The sequence below is a fragment of the Hipposideros armiger genome, unplaced genomic scaffold, assembly GCF_001890085.2.
Source record: "Hipposideros armiger isolate ML-2016 unplaced genomic scaffold, ASM189008v1 scaffold_7, whole genome shotgun sequence".
Taxonomy (NCBI): domain Eukaryota; kingdom Metazoa; phylum Chordata; class Mammalia; order Chiroptera; family Hipposideridae; genus Hipposideros; species Hipposideros armiger.
The window spans coordinates 5,761,517-5,778,383 of NW_017731357.1; the positions used below are offsets into that span (position 1 = coordinate 5,761,517).

At 35.3% G+C, this 16,867-nt stretch overlaps 1 protein-coding gene across 1 annotated transcript in view; it reads right to left on the minus strand.

Moving 5' to 3' along the window:
- The window catches only part of USP9X (ubiquitin specific peptidase 9 X-linked), a 130,475-nt gene extending 115,237 nt beyond the window's left edge, over window positions 1-15,238 (minus strand). The window contains exons 1-6 of the mRNA XM_019648934.1: window positions 15,137-15,238; window positions 10,513-10,628; window positions 10,067-10,318; window positions 9,856-9,994; window positions 5,974-6,119; window positions 3,304-3,383 (exon numbers count right to left, since the gene is read on the minus strand). Coding sequence (XP_019504479.1) covers window positions 3,304-3,383; window positions 5,974-6,119; window positions 9,856-9,994; window positions 10,067-10,318; window positions 10,513-10,628; window positions 15,137-15,238 — 835 coding nt within the window. The remainder of the gene's footprint in view (window positions 1-3,303; window positions 3,384-5,973; window positions 6,120-9,855; window positions 9,995-10,066; window positions 10,319-10,512; window positions 10,629-15,136) is intronic.
- Between the last annotated feature and the right edge of the window lie 1,629 nt (window positions 15,239-16,867).

Consider the following 16,867-nt stretch of genomic DNA (forward strand, 5'->3'; position numbering starts at 1 on the left):
GTGTGTGTGTGTGTGTGTGTGTGTGTGTGTGTGTGTGTGTGTGTGTGTGTGTGTGTAGGGGTGGGGTGGGGCAAATTAAAGGCAGAAGTTAGTTTGGGGGAAGGTTTAATGAAATTGATAAATCCCTAGGAAAGAGTGATCAGAAGGGAACACAAATTAGCAGTCAGAAATGAAAAAGGAGATATTACCACAGACTCTAAGACATTAAAAGATAATAAAAAGGATATTATAAACAACTAGATGAAATTCCTTGAAAAGACAAATTCCTTGAAAACCAATTTACCAAAAGACAGACACACAATTAGAATATTCCCGTTAAAAAAAAAGTTGAATTTTCAATAAAAACTTTTCCACAAATAAAACCCAAGGCCACATGTTTTCACCAGTAAAATCTTCCATATGATTAATGAATAACAGGAATCTTACGCAAATTCATCCAGAGAATATAAAAAGCATATCACCCTGTGAGTTGAGACCAGCATAAAATCTTGATACCAAAATCTATTTTAAGTTCTGTGCAAATATTATTTCACTTGATACTCTTAACAACCCTATGAAATAGTTACTCTTCTTATCTCTGTTTTACAGACGAAAAACTGAGGCTTAGAGGTTACATTATTTACCCAGTCATAAAGCCAATATGGTGCAAAGCTAAAATTTGAACACAGGCAATGACTTTAGTCCATGCCTTTAACCATAGGACCCAGAATTGACACAGGGCTTAAATACCTAATTTTAATGATGACTCACAGTGCAAGACACCACCAGAAAAAGAAGGCCTCAAGCATCACCATCTATAACACTTGAGCTTTCTTGTTACTGTTGAAGACAGTAACAAATTTACTTTTCTAAAGTAAGTTTATGGTTTTCACAAATTATTCACATGCTCCATTATTTAAGTATCCCATAGTAGACATACCAATGTAGCGTTAACCAGTATTTTAAACATCCTACCTGATTCTGTTGAGGGGGGGGCTGAGACTGTCCATCAGGAGCCTGGCCCTGGTTGTCATTCCCTCCTACTGGAGAGCCACGAGTCGTGGCTGTCATACTCGACACAGGGCAGATCCTTGCAATTTTGTCTGCTTATGTAGTTGTCTTGAGAAAAGAAATTATAGTCCACTTATAGATGATGAAGTACCAGCATTTGTCAGTCTTAAAAAGCTCCAATTCAAGAATAAACCATCTTGCAGAGACCATTGCATAACCTACAAGTAGAAGGCGGAAAAAGTACATTTGTTTTAGATATAAAAAACATGAATTAAGAAACTGTTCAGACTTAATATTACCAGTGAATCTAGTTAGTAGGAGGCTATATAAATGAGATGGCAAAGATGAAAAGCTAGTTTCATTAACATTATATTCAACTTAATAAACTGCTAACAGTATGTCAGCTGTTATTTCAAGAAAATAGAAAGTATAGTCTTATGATACAATATTTCAGTTTTCTCCTGGGATTCCAAAGACATTACACCAAGGTACTTAGTTATTTTGATTCAGTTATGGAATGGCAAAAACTGTCTTCAATTTGCTAATGCTTAAATACATTGCAAAAATGTGTGCACTCAAAACATAAACCAAGGCAATAAAATTTGATTTTTAAAAACACTTCAGGGGCCGGCCGAGTGGCGTGATGGTTAAGAACTCACTTGGGATGCCAGAGGGCCCCGGTTCGGATCCCACATATGAGGGCCAGTGACACTGCCCTCTACAGCTAAGATGCTGAACGACAGCTCAACCTGGAGCTGGGCTGCNAGTATATAACAAACTCTGTATTTTGAGTGGAAATGTTAGGGGGTCGTCTTATACGCCCAGTCGTCTTATACGCCGGCAAATACGGTAACTTAAATATATTACAAGTATTATCATAGTTCCGGTGTCAAAAAGGTAACTGATTCAGAAACAAAAATAATCTTCAATGAATTTCAAAAACACAACTGTATAAACTACAGTCAACTCAGTAATTCAAAGATACAGTGAAAATATTTCAAATTACAATACAACACTGGACCGTAAACACAAAATGGTTACCAGTGCTATGTGACAGGGAATCTAAATACTTCATAGCATTTTAGCCTCTGAAAGTAAACCTTAAACAATGACATCTCACAATTATTTTCAAAATCTTATTTTGGTTATAAAATCCATTTGACATCAGTACCCTGTACTATTCTATGTAAGTGTTTCATCGAATAAGAGAAATTGTCTTGTCTTTCTTATTAGTCTCTTTCACAGTCTAAGCATCTATGCTTATTTACAGCTTCGCTTAATTTCATCTTCAGAAAGTCAACAGTCATGTGTCCCCAAAGAAAATCTTTAACTCTTGACACAAATGAAAAGCTAATTTGTACATGAACTATTATTTGATTTTGATTACACAAAGATGACATTTAAAACCCAGTACTGTACTTAAAGAAATATGAACGTCCCCTAAAATAAACCAGGGTCCCACAAAAGAAATATAGGGATGGGGGAGATACATGTCCAGTGAATGTCGATATTTTATCTATCTCTGTACAGTCAGGACCTAGAACATGCCTACGACAGAAGCCTTTTTGATGAATCGATGAATAAATACATAAATGAACAAAAGAATTTAAGCAGTGAAAAATAACTGTAATCTGATAATGCATTTTCATATTTTATTAGATTTAAGCAAGGTACTAAAAATACTAATTTTTACAATTTTCAATTATGATAATGCCTATTAATAATTACAACACACTAATGGCTACCCTATTTCAGAAACTGAAATGTTACCACCATTTATTTTAATCTCTAATTCCTGAAAAATGAATAGAGACTACAGTAGTAGTACTTTGATAAGAATTCAATTGCACCTAAAGTAGACCAAACCATTGAAAAATGATTCTAACATTAAGCTTTTACTTCTAAACAACGGAGTAAAAAACACCAGATTCTTTTTTATTGGCTTATTAAAAAAATAAAAAATAAAAAACAGGGCCCCATCTTTGAAGTTTTTTTCCTTTTAGAGAAAAATCAAATGTTTTTTGTGTATTAAAAAAAAAAATCAATGTGTACACTAGAGTTTGCTATAAATATGCATATGTACACAAAATTTATGTGTTAACTTCAGAGTTTACAAACACCTTTGAGGGCTACCCAAAGGATATGAACCCTTGCTCTAGGTATCTATCTTAAGTCACAGCAAAAATTTTAGTTAAATGTTCTAGTCCAGAAACATACATTAAGGTTTAGAAGCGAGGAAAATAAAGTCTTCAGAGATGAAGTGACAGTATATCTAGTAGCACGCACTACAGGAAGCACAACATCTAAACTTACCTTTTTTACTAAGGTCAATAGCAGCTTCTAAAAGCACTTCTAATTCCCCTTTCGGCAAAACTGGAACCACCCATCGAGGCCTAAGGGTTTCAAAAATATAAAAAGATGTTTACTGGTAGCAAACTTAAGAGGCCCTATAAATGAGTTACTAATTATAATTACGTACCTCACCATGAAAATATTAAATATTAAAATAACATTAAAATATTAAAACAAGGTTGGCAAAATATTTGCTTTGTGAGACTAAGCACCATCTGTTGTCTTTACAGACGTTTTTAAGGAACTGTCAAACAAAAGACATTGCTATGAGAGAGAGAATAACAGGATATCAAACTACTATAATCACCAAATATCAATTAAATGGATAACCAATTGTTAAGAGTTCATAGGAAAGTGCTCTTTCAGGATTCAGGGTAGGTGAACCACTTAGCTATCATCAATTTCCTCACAAAGAAGAAAAAATTTAGGTGGGAAATGACTGATTTCTGCCTCCATTCATTATAATTCGTCAAGTTTTCCCAAAGGTTAAGCGAGAGCTGTGTCTCCAAATCTCTATGCCTCCACAGGTACCCATCCCTCAAACAAGGATGTAGGAAACACTGAGGTGGTGCTTTTTCTGATGCCAGGGGCAGCCCAAACCACCTAGGAGTCCATTCTTTACTAGCCCCTTCCTCCTCACCACCAAACTCACGCAAGCCTCCCCAAAATCCTGATCTGACATAAACTGCTCCATGAGCACATAATCTATTAGAAACAAATGTATACCACCTTTCTCGTTTTTATTTACATAAAAAACACCATTTGTATTTCTCTTCCAGAGGATTTGCAACTTTGACCTCAGGTCTGCATAGGTACACTTTACTTAGAATCACCAGACAAATACAGAAAAGCAACAGTACAACCTTTTGCTATGTCTTTGCTATAGAGAATGGTCAGGGCATTACAAACAACTTCACACATTTTTTTTTTTTTAGTATAATTCATTGTACACTATTACTATAGGCATCTGCCAAAATCACATTTAATGTGTTCTTTCAACTATACCATTAAAAACAATGAGTTAAATATATGTTATTAGGAAAAATATTCAAGATCAAGTGAGGAAAGCAAATTACAAAATGATATTATACTAAGAATCCCATATCTGCAGAACAATCAATACATACTACAGTAAACACAAAGTTAATCATGAAGACTACACTTCTGTTAGTAATTTTTGGTTGGGATGTGTGTACATAAGGAGAAAATTATAGAGCACTTTATCAACATAATATTTCTGTTTAACAATGAATAAATTATATTACTTATGTAATCAGAATTTTTTTAAAAGGCACAGGGTTTCTATTTCCCCTGCCATTATATATGTAGTAGTGTTAACTGATTTTTATAAAGTAAAAAACAACAAAAAAAAACTTAGTAAGGCAAGTAACCTATAAGTGTATTTTCCTTACTTTCCTTTTTGGGTTTTGGGGTGTGTGTCACACCTCCCTAGCACTCACCTGTTGAGCCCACAGCCTGGTGAAGATCACAGCCATGGGGGAGGGGAGTCCCCCAATATGCTCGTCTCCTGATCGTCTTTAAATCTTTTTCTTCCCTAGCACACAAGCTTAAACTTTCATTCTCTGAGTCTTCCTCCAAATAATTGGGGGCGGGGGGAGAAGGAGAAGGCGTGTTGGGGGGGATATGTTTGTACAAGTATGAAAACTTATCCTTTGAACTGACCCCGGAGATGAAGATCAAGAGAAACAGCTGAAATAGTTAAATGCCTCAGACTAGTTAAGGATTCACAAGGGGCAAGCTCTGAGGAACTCAATCTCCTTATGGCCTGGTTTACCTCAGGGCCAAGCAAAAATTATTGAAGTCATCCAGCAACCCTAGCAACCAACTTACCAGTAAGAAAAAAAAATCCTCATAAACTCTCAAAACAGGAAACCACACATACGTTCTAATTAAGAAACACACCACCTATGGTTGTCATCATTAATCTGAAAACTTTACTGATATTATAACTCCCTTTCATTTTTAAAATCCAGTGAGAACCATGGGTTTCTTGACAATGACTAAGATGTTAAGGCTATTAATGAGGCAGTGTGGTTACTGTAATATTCCTGCCCACTCTTTCTCTTTCTCACTGCTAATCACTATATGCTGAGAAACTTGGTGGCTTTTCCTATATATTACACACATTAAAAAACAAAAGAGGGCTGGCCGAGAGGCGCGTTGGTTAAGAGCTGGCTTGGGATGCCAGAGGGCCCCGGTTCGGATCCCACATATGAGGGCCAGTGACACTGCCCTCCACAGCTAAGATGCTGAACAACAGCTCAACCTGGAGCTGGGCTGCCGTGAGTTGCCGTTGACGGCGTAGGCTGCAGCCCCTGTGGCAGTGGGTTGCCATGGGCTACCGTGTGTAGCCAGCAGCCAGCGAGAGTGGCCAGCAGCTGTGAGCGGCCGTCCAGAGGCCAGCGACCGATCCGCCTTACTCAGGAAGAGTGCAATGATAATACCAACATGGGCCAGTGAAGCGACGTCCTCCACAACTAGACTGAAGAACAAAAAAGGACAGCAACTTGTCTGCTCCCCTTCCCCACATTCCCCAGTGCTGTTCCCCTCCCCCAATTTCCCAATAAAAGCTTTAAAAAAACAAAACGAAACAAAAGAAAATCAACTCACCTATTGATCATGTCATCCAACTTTGCCAGGTCAGTATGTGGAAATGCAGGTTCCTCATCTTCAACCTGTGGTGGAGCATCACCTTGACCTTGTTCATCTGGGGGAGTTGCCGGGGAATTTTCATTGGAAGAATCAGGCGATGAAGTCTTAATTAAAAACCATACATTCCAGATTTAGGTTTCCATAACATGTACAACATCTAACGATTCAAACACCAACACAATTCATGGGAAAATAATGTAAATTTTTAAAGGTATGATGATTGTAAGCTCATTATGATGTTTCAGGCAGTCTCTGTGACACTGTCTTAAAATAATTTCATTTAAGTATCTTGCCATTTAATACATGAAAAAACTCAGACAAGAAATAATTAGTCCAAGGTTACACAGCTCCAACTCTGTGGTCAGGATTTGAATCTAGGTCTAATTTTAAAGTCTGTGTTCTTAAGCACAACATAAACTGCATCTCTGCTTACATTTCCTATCATATGAGCCTTGACATGATGAAAATTATACAAACAAAAAACATCATATTTTACAGATTAAAAAGTTTGACTTGTAACTTTTATTTTTTAATTTGGAGATAAAAATAAATTTTATTCTGTAATTTCCTTAGTCTCCAAGCATTATCCAAACTATTAAAACTTCACAAGGGGCGGACGGTTAGCTCAGTTGGTTACAGTGTAGTGCTCGTAACACCAAGGTTGCCGGTTCAATCCCCACATGGGCCACTGAGTTGTGCCCTCCACAACTAGATTGAAACAACTACTTGACTTGGAGCTGATGGGTCCTGGGGAAAAACATACTGTTCCCCAATTTTAAAAAAGTGTGTGTATATATGTGTGTGTGTGTGTGTGTGTTGTGTGTGTGTGTGTATAATATATATATGTATATGTATATATATATTATATATACATATAAAAACAAAAGACTTCACGATTGTGGTTTCTAAATAACTCCCATCATTTTTTACTATATGACTAATTTTATTCTTTCATTCTTCCCTTTTAGCAAGTCTTTCTCTTCCCTCCTTACTTTAGCTGTGCATATTTTTACAACTAAATAAACTTTTATGACACTTAATTCTTAATTTCGAAAGAAGATGGTATTTTCACTTTCAAATTAAAACCAAGCTAAATTTTAAGCTGATTTTTAATCATCTGTTCTTGAATTTTCTACCCACTGCAGGTCGATGGCTCTTTTAGAGAACAGGGCCCCTTCTCCATCATTTTAGCACCTATTGAACAGTTACATAAGTAAATGCTTGTATTGAAAACAGCTGGGTATACCACTACTACTATGTTCTAGCTTACAAAGTTTATATACGAACTCATAGAGCGAATTTGCAACTAAAGAGTGAACTGTTATATTTAAGATGGTGAATGCTGCATATACTCTAGGGTCAGTATCAAGGCAAAAGAATCTACTGCACAGAATTCAAGTGTTAGAAGCCCAACAGAAATATTTGCATTTAAAATAAATGTAACTCAGAAAGTCTGCGTTATGTTTTAAAAAGCCCCATTGCCCCAGTATATATTATATATATGCTCACAGAAATCGTAAAGACAAAAATAACAGTTAAGACAGTTGTAATACCGCAACAGATAAACATCAATAACATTTTAAATTATATCCTTGCAATCTTTGTTCTATGAGCCCAAAAAAACCCCATCTACATATGTATAAATTTTCAATAAAATTAGGATTTCACCTGCTTAAGTCTATGCGCTTTTCCATTCACCATTTGAATATTTTCCCAGATCATTAATAATCTTTTATAAAAAGTTGATTAATAGCAATATAGTATTAAATGAATTAAACAAATAAAGGGACATTTGGTATTTTGCAATTTATATTGCCAACATACACAGAGCTACAATAAATCTTTTTACATATAAATCTTTCTGTTGAACTTCAACGATTTTTCCTTAGGACATGGTCCTGGAAATATAATTACATAACAACAGTATAAACTATTTATTTTAGGACTACTGACACATATATTGCCAAATTCCATTCCAGAAAGTTTGAACCATCCCAGCAATAGTACTCAAGAAGTGTTCACCCAGTGCCTTTGTGAAGGCTGTTTCATTTATTTCAGAGTTTTACTACATACTAGGGCCTAAAATTCTCTCCTGTGGAAACACTCTTTTAAAACATATATGTTAAGTGAAATAATCTGATTATTTTAGAAATCCTTTTATGTCAATATGTAAACAGCATATTCCAAAAGAAAGCCAGAAGTTGGGTAGTAACTAATGGTTGGTTGTTCTTGGTCCAACAGTGTCAAATCTTGTGAAATAACTAAAATTCTAACATTAAGAAGTAGAGAATAAGTGAAAGAGTGAGGAGGGACTCTACAAGACAGTTAATACTATGATTTGTTTTGTTCCTTTGTTGTTTAAATTACCAGCCATTCCTCTTCCAAAATGTAAAGAGGTATTAGGAGAGAATGTAATGTAGATGGCATAATGTTAAGTTGACTATCACAAACCCAAGAGCTCTAAGAATTATCAAGTACATCTTAAATAAAGTAAGGTTAGAGTAAAGGTTTAATTTTGTCTAATGCCACGCAAGCCACAAACATTACAAAAGGAATTCAGGAGTCCATGCACAATGCAGGTATAAACCAGAAAAAAGAGAGCAAAGATACTGGAACTTTAATACTAGCTCCTGGTTTATAAATAGAAACTTCTGGCATCCAACCTTTGACTATGTTTAAAGAAGCCTGAATACTGGCTAACAAATTTATGACACAGGAAAAACTTAACTCTGTCTAAGACCTGTGACCATACACTTAAGTACTTTTATGTCTTAAAAGTGGGAACTGGAGACAAAAAATAAATGAAGTTGACACATTTATTTGGGGAAAAAAATTAAAAACCTGACTTGCTCACTTCTTTAAATTAGCAGAGGGAGAGAAAGGAAGGAGAGAGGAAGGAGGGAGGGAGGAAGAGCACACTTGTAGCTCTTATTCTATCATACTTGTAATAGAGAATAATCTAATCTTTTATAGCTGAACACTAAGAACTTACCCCCAAATGACAAATATAATTAAATACCCTATAATTACTGGGTTGCCGGAAAAGTCATGACGTATTTTTTCTATGTTTTTCGTTGCAAAAATGAGTCATGACTTTTCCGACAACCCAATACAATAATTTTGCCTAAAAACTTTAATCTATAAAGAATTCTACAATAAGCATGTACCAACTAGAAGCAGCGTGCTTGAGATTCACGTGTGAATCACAGGGTTGTTTTTTGTTGTTGTTCAGGTTTTTAANAAAAAGAATTACAAGCAGTATTAATTAGCAATAGTAAAAAACCAAAACTGGAATATATACACAAATCCATGGTACATTAAGTTTCCACAACTTTAAATGTCAAAATGATAGCAATATAAATGCTTAAGTTCTTAAAATGATGATAAAACATAAATTCATGTAGGTCTCATTCCAGTAAAATGATAAAACATAAATTCATGTAGGTCTCATTCCAGTAATTATATTTACTATTTTAAAAACTTTAAGTGGAATTGGTCAAATGAACAACAGGCCACATTGTTCATTAGGTACTAAATACTACCCAATCTATTCCCAAGATCATCTTTATCTACTGTTTCAATCAACCCCTCCCAACAAGCTAATAATTACTTAAGAACACCTACATTCATCAGTAAGTTACCAAAGATGTGCTAAGATACCCATATTATTACCAAACAATAAACTATGATATTACAAAATGTTCTCCGGAATAACAGAGTCATAAATCAATCCAAATACCTCCCAATTTCAAAGTTTCCTTTAAAAGTTAATGATTGGAGCTATTCTGTTTTTTGCCTTAAGTAGATTCTTATTCAAAAAAGAAAAATCGAAGGACTTACTGCCATTCTTTCAGCTGTGAGCCACTCTTCCTCCTCAGGGTTACCATGCCGATGAGTATAGTATGATACACTAGATATCACCTTATTAACTTCATTCAGTGCATTCATCTTTCCATTGAAAGAAGAAATTTGCAATAATCTGTAACAGAAATTCAGTGTTAAGTGTAATTCTAAATGTTCACATAAATATTTCAAGAGGTAAATATCTTACCTAAGTATCATTTTTAACCTAAATATTTCTAAATTTTTTACAGTTTCTTCTTGTCCTGGAACCCGTGAAGCTAAATTCTTCAAAGATTTAATAATCATGGAAAGGGCATCATTTTTGGCTTCATTCTTTGCTTCTTTTTTCAGTTCTTCATCAGTTAAGTTTTCCAAAAACTGTGGAACCATTTCTATAACCGGAAGAAAGTACTTCTTCACGGTATGAAGAGTGAGAAACTCATAGCACTGTCCAAATGGTCTGAAAAATAAAAAAGACAAAAAGCTCTTATAATACTTGATTCCTTACAATCAACTAAGACTGAATTCAGACTATTAATATTACTTAAAAATCCAAGTTAGCAGTTAAAGAAACCGTACTTGAAAAAAGAAACTCAATTTTTATCTAGCAATTTCTATAATGCACTGAAGATTCATTTGAAAACAGTAACTTACTTAATAAGGGCTGCAATTATTTGAACATTTAACGCTGTTCCATTAATAAAACGATCATGCAAAATCTGGAACCCATTTAAAGTGCCGAATTTGTTGAGAAGATCCACTAGCCAACCCTGCAATACAGTTAATGAAGAAAGTTAACTTCCTGCTTTTAGGGACAGCGGGGGAAGGACTATCTGAAGTAATTTCTTGATTGAAACAGGAAATTCAATAAAAGAAAATTATTATGTAAAACCATCTTGGAAAAAAAATACACAACATATTGCATATTGTTCACAGTAACTCTGTCCAAGAGAGAAGCATAAGTACCCATACAGATTCGATCACTAGGGCACAGCTGTTTGTTCATACCAATATAGCTGGTGAACAGAAATTAGAAGCCATACTTCTAGTTCAGAGATCCCATTATGAGAATACCTTATTATCTGAAAATGTATTTTTTAAAATTTAAGGGGATAAAGAATCTTAAAAAAAAAAAGATATTAAATAAGATGTTTGAATTCATTTTCTGTTATAGTTAACTAACCACTGGTAATTTATCTGTTGCTCCTAACTAGAACATGTGGGTTAATGCTTTTGCTTACACATGTGAATCCACCCATTTCTCATCTTAGAGGTACCAGGATGCAATAGTATGGATTGTTTCAACTGCTTCCCTAAGGAAAACAGTAACAAAGTACAATGCAACTAGGATAGGCAACAATTTCTGTAGTTAAAAGCATGCTTACAGTGTAAAAACTTAAAATATTATATAGACATAAGAATCAAATGCATCTAAACATTTGTGTACACAAAACAAACTTTTAGACCTTGCCTTCTCTTTAGGCCACATTTTAGAAGCCACTGAGGGAAAAACAAGAGGTAGTTTTCGCTACTAAGCCTTAAGCAACAATAATTTCTACAAATATTTAAAAACCAAACCAAACACATGTCTAGGACAAAAAATGCTAAGTAAAATGTAACTCCTTTAAAGAGACAATATGGTAGCTGAGGGGTAGTTTTGATATGATTTTGTGACAATGTACAACCACTAAATTATCTAATAAACCAACTATCATATTTCTATAAGTTCATTACAATTATTTTCCTACCTTTTCATTTGGTGTTAAAAAGCTAATTCAAAACAATTCATTCATTCATTCATTCACCAGGGGCCTTTTGGCATTCAGCAATTCTAAGAAAGTATGTACACATTATGTACTGTACTTTTATTTCTCCAGTAATTGGAATGATGCTATTAGGCTGATATACTCAATAGTTATGTACAATGTATTTTAAAAAGTATATGTACAGTAAGTAAAGAATTAGTCTAAAGGTAACCTTCTCACGTTTTCAATTGCAATGTATGTCTAAGCAAGTAGGAACACTCAGTAATAATTAATACTCAAGAGCTAGGCTTCAAAGAAAGATATAAAAAATATCTTCAGCCAAAACCCATCTTAAATCAAGTTGTTCCCCGTGAGTCTCTTACAGATTATTACTGACCTATAGAGCAAAAAAATAAAGTAAAATAGTGTGATACAGGTATATGTTGGAGATTGCCATCATTTTGATATCTGATTTACTCAGGCAAAAATAAGCCTGAAGTGGAAACAATATGAACTTTGGGAAATGTCAGAAACTATCTGAGCTCTAAATTCAACACATTTTGATGATTTCTACTTTTGACAGAATAAACCAAGCATTGCATGCATAAATTGGAATTTTCCTGGCTGGTTTTCTCTTTTTATAAGGCCAACAATATTAAAAATGTCTCCCAAAATTCTAAAATTAACTACATATTGTTAATTATAATATTTATTTAAAATTTTAGCTTATGGATACATTTTAAAATGTATACTGNACTGTTTAACAATGGAATTCTTTGCTACCTGACAACGGAGTATAGGGGGATGCCACCAAACTCTCAATTTTATATTCATTAGACCAATGGGTCTCTTTCTTAGCTGCGCAGTAAAATCATCTGAGGTGCTTTAAAAAACACCGATGTCCTTTGATTCCAGCCTGAGCTGAGCAGCCGCTGAGCTGCCAACAGGCAGCAGGATGGCTCAGCTTAAAACGAAACAAAACAAAACAAAACAAAAACCAAAAAAAAACACACAAAAAAAAACACTGATGTCCAAACCTCTCTCAAGGTTGAATGGATGACTCTATATTTGAGTGAAGCCTAGGCATCAGTACTTCTCAAAAAACCTCCCCCCCCCACTGATTGGCTCTAATGTACCAACAGATTGAGAACTTTAGCTTATTGGTTATACGTTTTTTGTTATTAAGTAAGACAACCACACTTCCCCTTTACTACAGAATAGTCCAATGTTTACACCTCCAATTTAAATATAATCATTTAACCCAGAGATGGGGTTCTAATGATATTTTGCTTCACTTGTCAATTGGTATAACAAAAAAAGTTTAAGACTGATAATATCAAGTATTGATGAGGTTAAAAACAGAAAAATCTTTCATAGGTAAAGTGGAAAACCAAAAGATTACATGATTGATCAGCCTCTCTTTTGCTTTTCGTTTTCCATTTTTATATACCCTACATTACAAAAAGTTTTAGGTGAACTAAACAATTTTAAAAACGTAAAGAAAGTCGCCTATCATTTTCTTTAGTTTTTTGGGTCTGCTGGCAATTATTGAGTTTTTTCTTTCCACTCCAAACATCAGCTAACCAATTTAACTTCATTCTTCTCTACTTCAAATTTGCTCCAAACCTCTTCCTTTTGTCCCCCAACCTGGGCTCATAATTTCACATGGGGGATGCCTCAAGCATCATCCACTTAAACTTTTCCTGGATGCCTTATTCTTAGCCTACAAATGTTTCAATCTTTCTTACTGAAAAATCACCAATCTCTGCCCTTCTCTTTCTCCAAAAGCCTTAAAATGAATGTCTCGGCCTCCCCTTTCACTTATTACATTCTCTTCTCTCATCTGCTGTGTTTAAACTACCCAACTTGCTTTAAGCCAGTTGGTTTTAATTGAGGTCTATAGATGGTTTGAAGATTAACTCCCCTAAAATTACATGCAAAGCTTTGTGAACATGTACATTTTGAGGGGGAAGGATGGGAAGAGGGTCTGGTCTACAGATCATCGATGCTCTACCAATTGACAAATCAATGACTGCTTCTTGCTGTTCATCCTGTTTGCCCTCTTCTCAGCTTAAGACAGAACTGGCTGCCACTACCCCAGCCTCCCTTCTTAAACCTCTGAGCTTCCTTGGCTTATACAAGCCTGGACTCCAAGTTTCCTTTCCTTTCTACTTCTTTTCAAAGGGGAGGGTGGTAGGTAATAGGGATGTCAGTGACGAATACAGTTTTGAACACTGAAACAGGTGAAAACATCCACTAGACAGTTGACTCTACAAGTTTGAAATTGAAAACAAAAACTTGGGGGTCTTGAATATAGATCTAATTATCATAAAAGAGTGGGAGAGATGGATTCATTAGCATCGCCTGGGAATCCCCCACAATAAGCACAACCTCCACCCCCTACCACTTCCTTCTGTGTGTGTGTGTGTGTGTGTGTGTGTGTGTCACAACATTGGGGTGGTGAGAAGTAGCATAATATATTCCTAATTGTAGGGCTATGGGGGGGGACGGACCCCGAGGCACACCAAAATTAGAGTGGTATTTTTCTATAAATTAGAAAACCAACACTCTAAGAAGTGATTTGACCAAAGCACAGGTAGAAAGTTAACAAGTCTAGAATTAATTCTATCATGCTGTCCACTAAACCAGTAATATCTCTCTGAAATCTTTCCAGGAAGCAACCCAAGGACAAAATGTGGCACATAAATACAATGGAATATTATTTAGCATTAAAAAGAAATTTCCAACACATGCTACTGATGGAAAAAACCTTTAGGAGATTATGCTAAGTGTAAACAGCCAGTCACAAAGGGATAAATGTTCTATAATTCTATTTATATGATGTACCTATACTCAATAGAGACAGAAAGTAGAAAGGTGGTTCCCAGGGGTTGGGGGGAAGGGACGAATGGGGAATTATTGTTTAAGGGGTAGAGTTTCAGTTTGGGAAGATGACAAAGCTCTGGAGATGGACGGTGGCGATGGTTGCACAACAATGTGAATGTACTTAATGCCACTAGAACTGTACACTTAAAAATGGCTTAAATGGTTCAATTTTGTTATACATATTTTCCCACCATATATTCATATATTGTGTGTGTGTGTGTGTGTGTGTGTGTGTGTGTGTGTGTGTATAATTGACCGTTCTCTTGCTCGGCAGTCCTTTAACATTTGGAGGTCATTTGAGTTAAAATATCTTAAAATTAGATTTTTTGTTGTTTTATGTTCATCATCCTTCCATTTATATGTATCCCAGGAACATTCCATCTGTAGACAAATCAAAAGTCAGGGGATAAATTATTCTAGACAGAAGTATTCTGTGGACAACTAAGGAACTATCCTTCTAAACCAAATAACTTTAAGGTAAATAAATGAAAAAGGTGACAGCGTGTAACTCCTCCCCCAAACAAAAGACCTTTCTCTCAGACCCCACAACTAAATCATTTTCTATCAACAAAGCCTCTAGCTGCTTGCCATCCCTATCTCTTATACAGTCTCAACTTTCTGTCCCTTGATTTCTCAGTTTCTTTTACCTCTGTCAAGTTCTCTACATTTCTAGATTTCCCGTACTGCTGGGTAGGTACATCAGATCTCAGCATAGCACACTCTGCTCTTCTGGTATTTTTAATAGCCATCACTCTACCACCACATAAAAAGTAAATACCTTTTCCTCCATATGCCAAGTTGAGAGATTCAGAGTAAGAAATAGATATGGAGCAATCAAAAATAATTTCTGGACTCAAACGACAAGTCTTGTTCAAAATCCCACCTCTGTCACTCAGAAGCCGCCTATCTTTTTTTTAAACAAACCCATACTAAGTATTTTATTGCATGCTGCTGCCAGTATGTATATAAAATGATTACCCTTATGAAATAGAAATTCGTGAAAATTCAGAGAGGCAGATGTTAAGGACTGAAAAAAAGCAGAAGTTCATATATAGTATGGCACATGTTATAGGGATAAGCTTTTTGTACAGGCTTCAGATTTAGCTCTCCTTAGACTATTCACTGGTTCATGAAAAGTGGTTTATAATACCTCCAAAGATTAGTTTCACTACAAAAAGGACAAACTTTCTGGGATCTGAAGGGATTTGTACTTGAAGATACTCCAGTCAGGAGGGGGTCATGTTGAGCATTCTACAGACACAATTGTTTCAAATCTGCAGCTGCCTGGAAAACCTTCACAGGTTGAGTAACTTTCTTCACACTGGTGATGGCTGGAGGAACCATACAAGGCATATGCGAGAGCCCGGCAGATTCTTTCGTGGTGGGTCCACGAGGCCAGTTGGTGGGGCCAAAGGTTGCCTATATTAAAGACCAGTAACAACCATTCTCACAATTTTTTCAGGTCATTAAAAATGAGATGATGCTACCCACAAAAGTGCCATGAGTATTACTTTAATAAGTGTTTTGCAAATATTAAGCACACAGTAATTTTCAAAAAAAAGTTAACTTTCTTTCCCCTTTTTATAGTGTACTGTGCAGGGTTCTTGAATATTTGAGAGAAAAACTTGAATATTTTAAGATATAATTTGGAAAGGTATGAATGGAAAAAAGTTATCAAAGATATGCTACAGCTAAGTTATCCAGAATAACACTGCTACCTTTCTTAATAAATCCCATTTAATCCAAGTGGAGGAAACACACTGGATTCCCAAGTGGGAATCACACTGCTTTATTTGATTTAAAGAAGCAGTCTCAAGGCTCTAACAGGAGATTGTTTTCCAATTCACAGGAATTTAGGCACACCCAGCAGGGCTAGACCAAGCTTTCTACCAAGTCAAAGCAGCAGTATCCTAACACTTAATTGAAAAATTCAGTAATTATTCGAATCATGTAAAATTTGACACAATTAACTACTTTCTATAGGAACACTCAAATCCAACAAATCACAATGTGAAAATATACTGTATAAAGTTTTAAGCTTTACATAAAGCTTAAAAGTTTTATTTTTAGAAAAACTACAGTACAAGGATCCCTGTTCTATCCCCCCACCTTCAATTCACATTTTACCAGAATGCATCTTGGATTTTCAGCAATGCAAAATGTAATCAAAATGGCAATATTAGTTTGCCTTTAGAACACACAGCATTGTTTTCATATTGAAACTTAGTACCTCAACATCATCCAAGATGGGGAAAGCACCACCTTTACCTGGATCAAGTTTGACATTATGTTCTTTTAAATAACCTAGTATTCCATAAGCAGCAAACCATTTATAGTTATTTTAAACTTTGCAGGACTGAATTTCTCTAGCAGCTTCC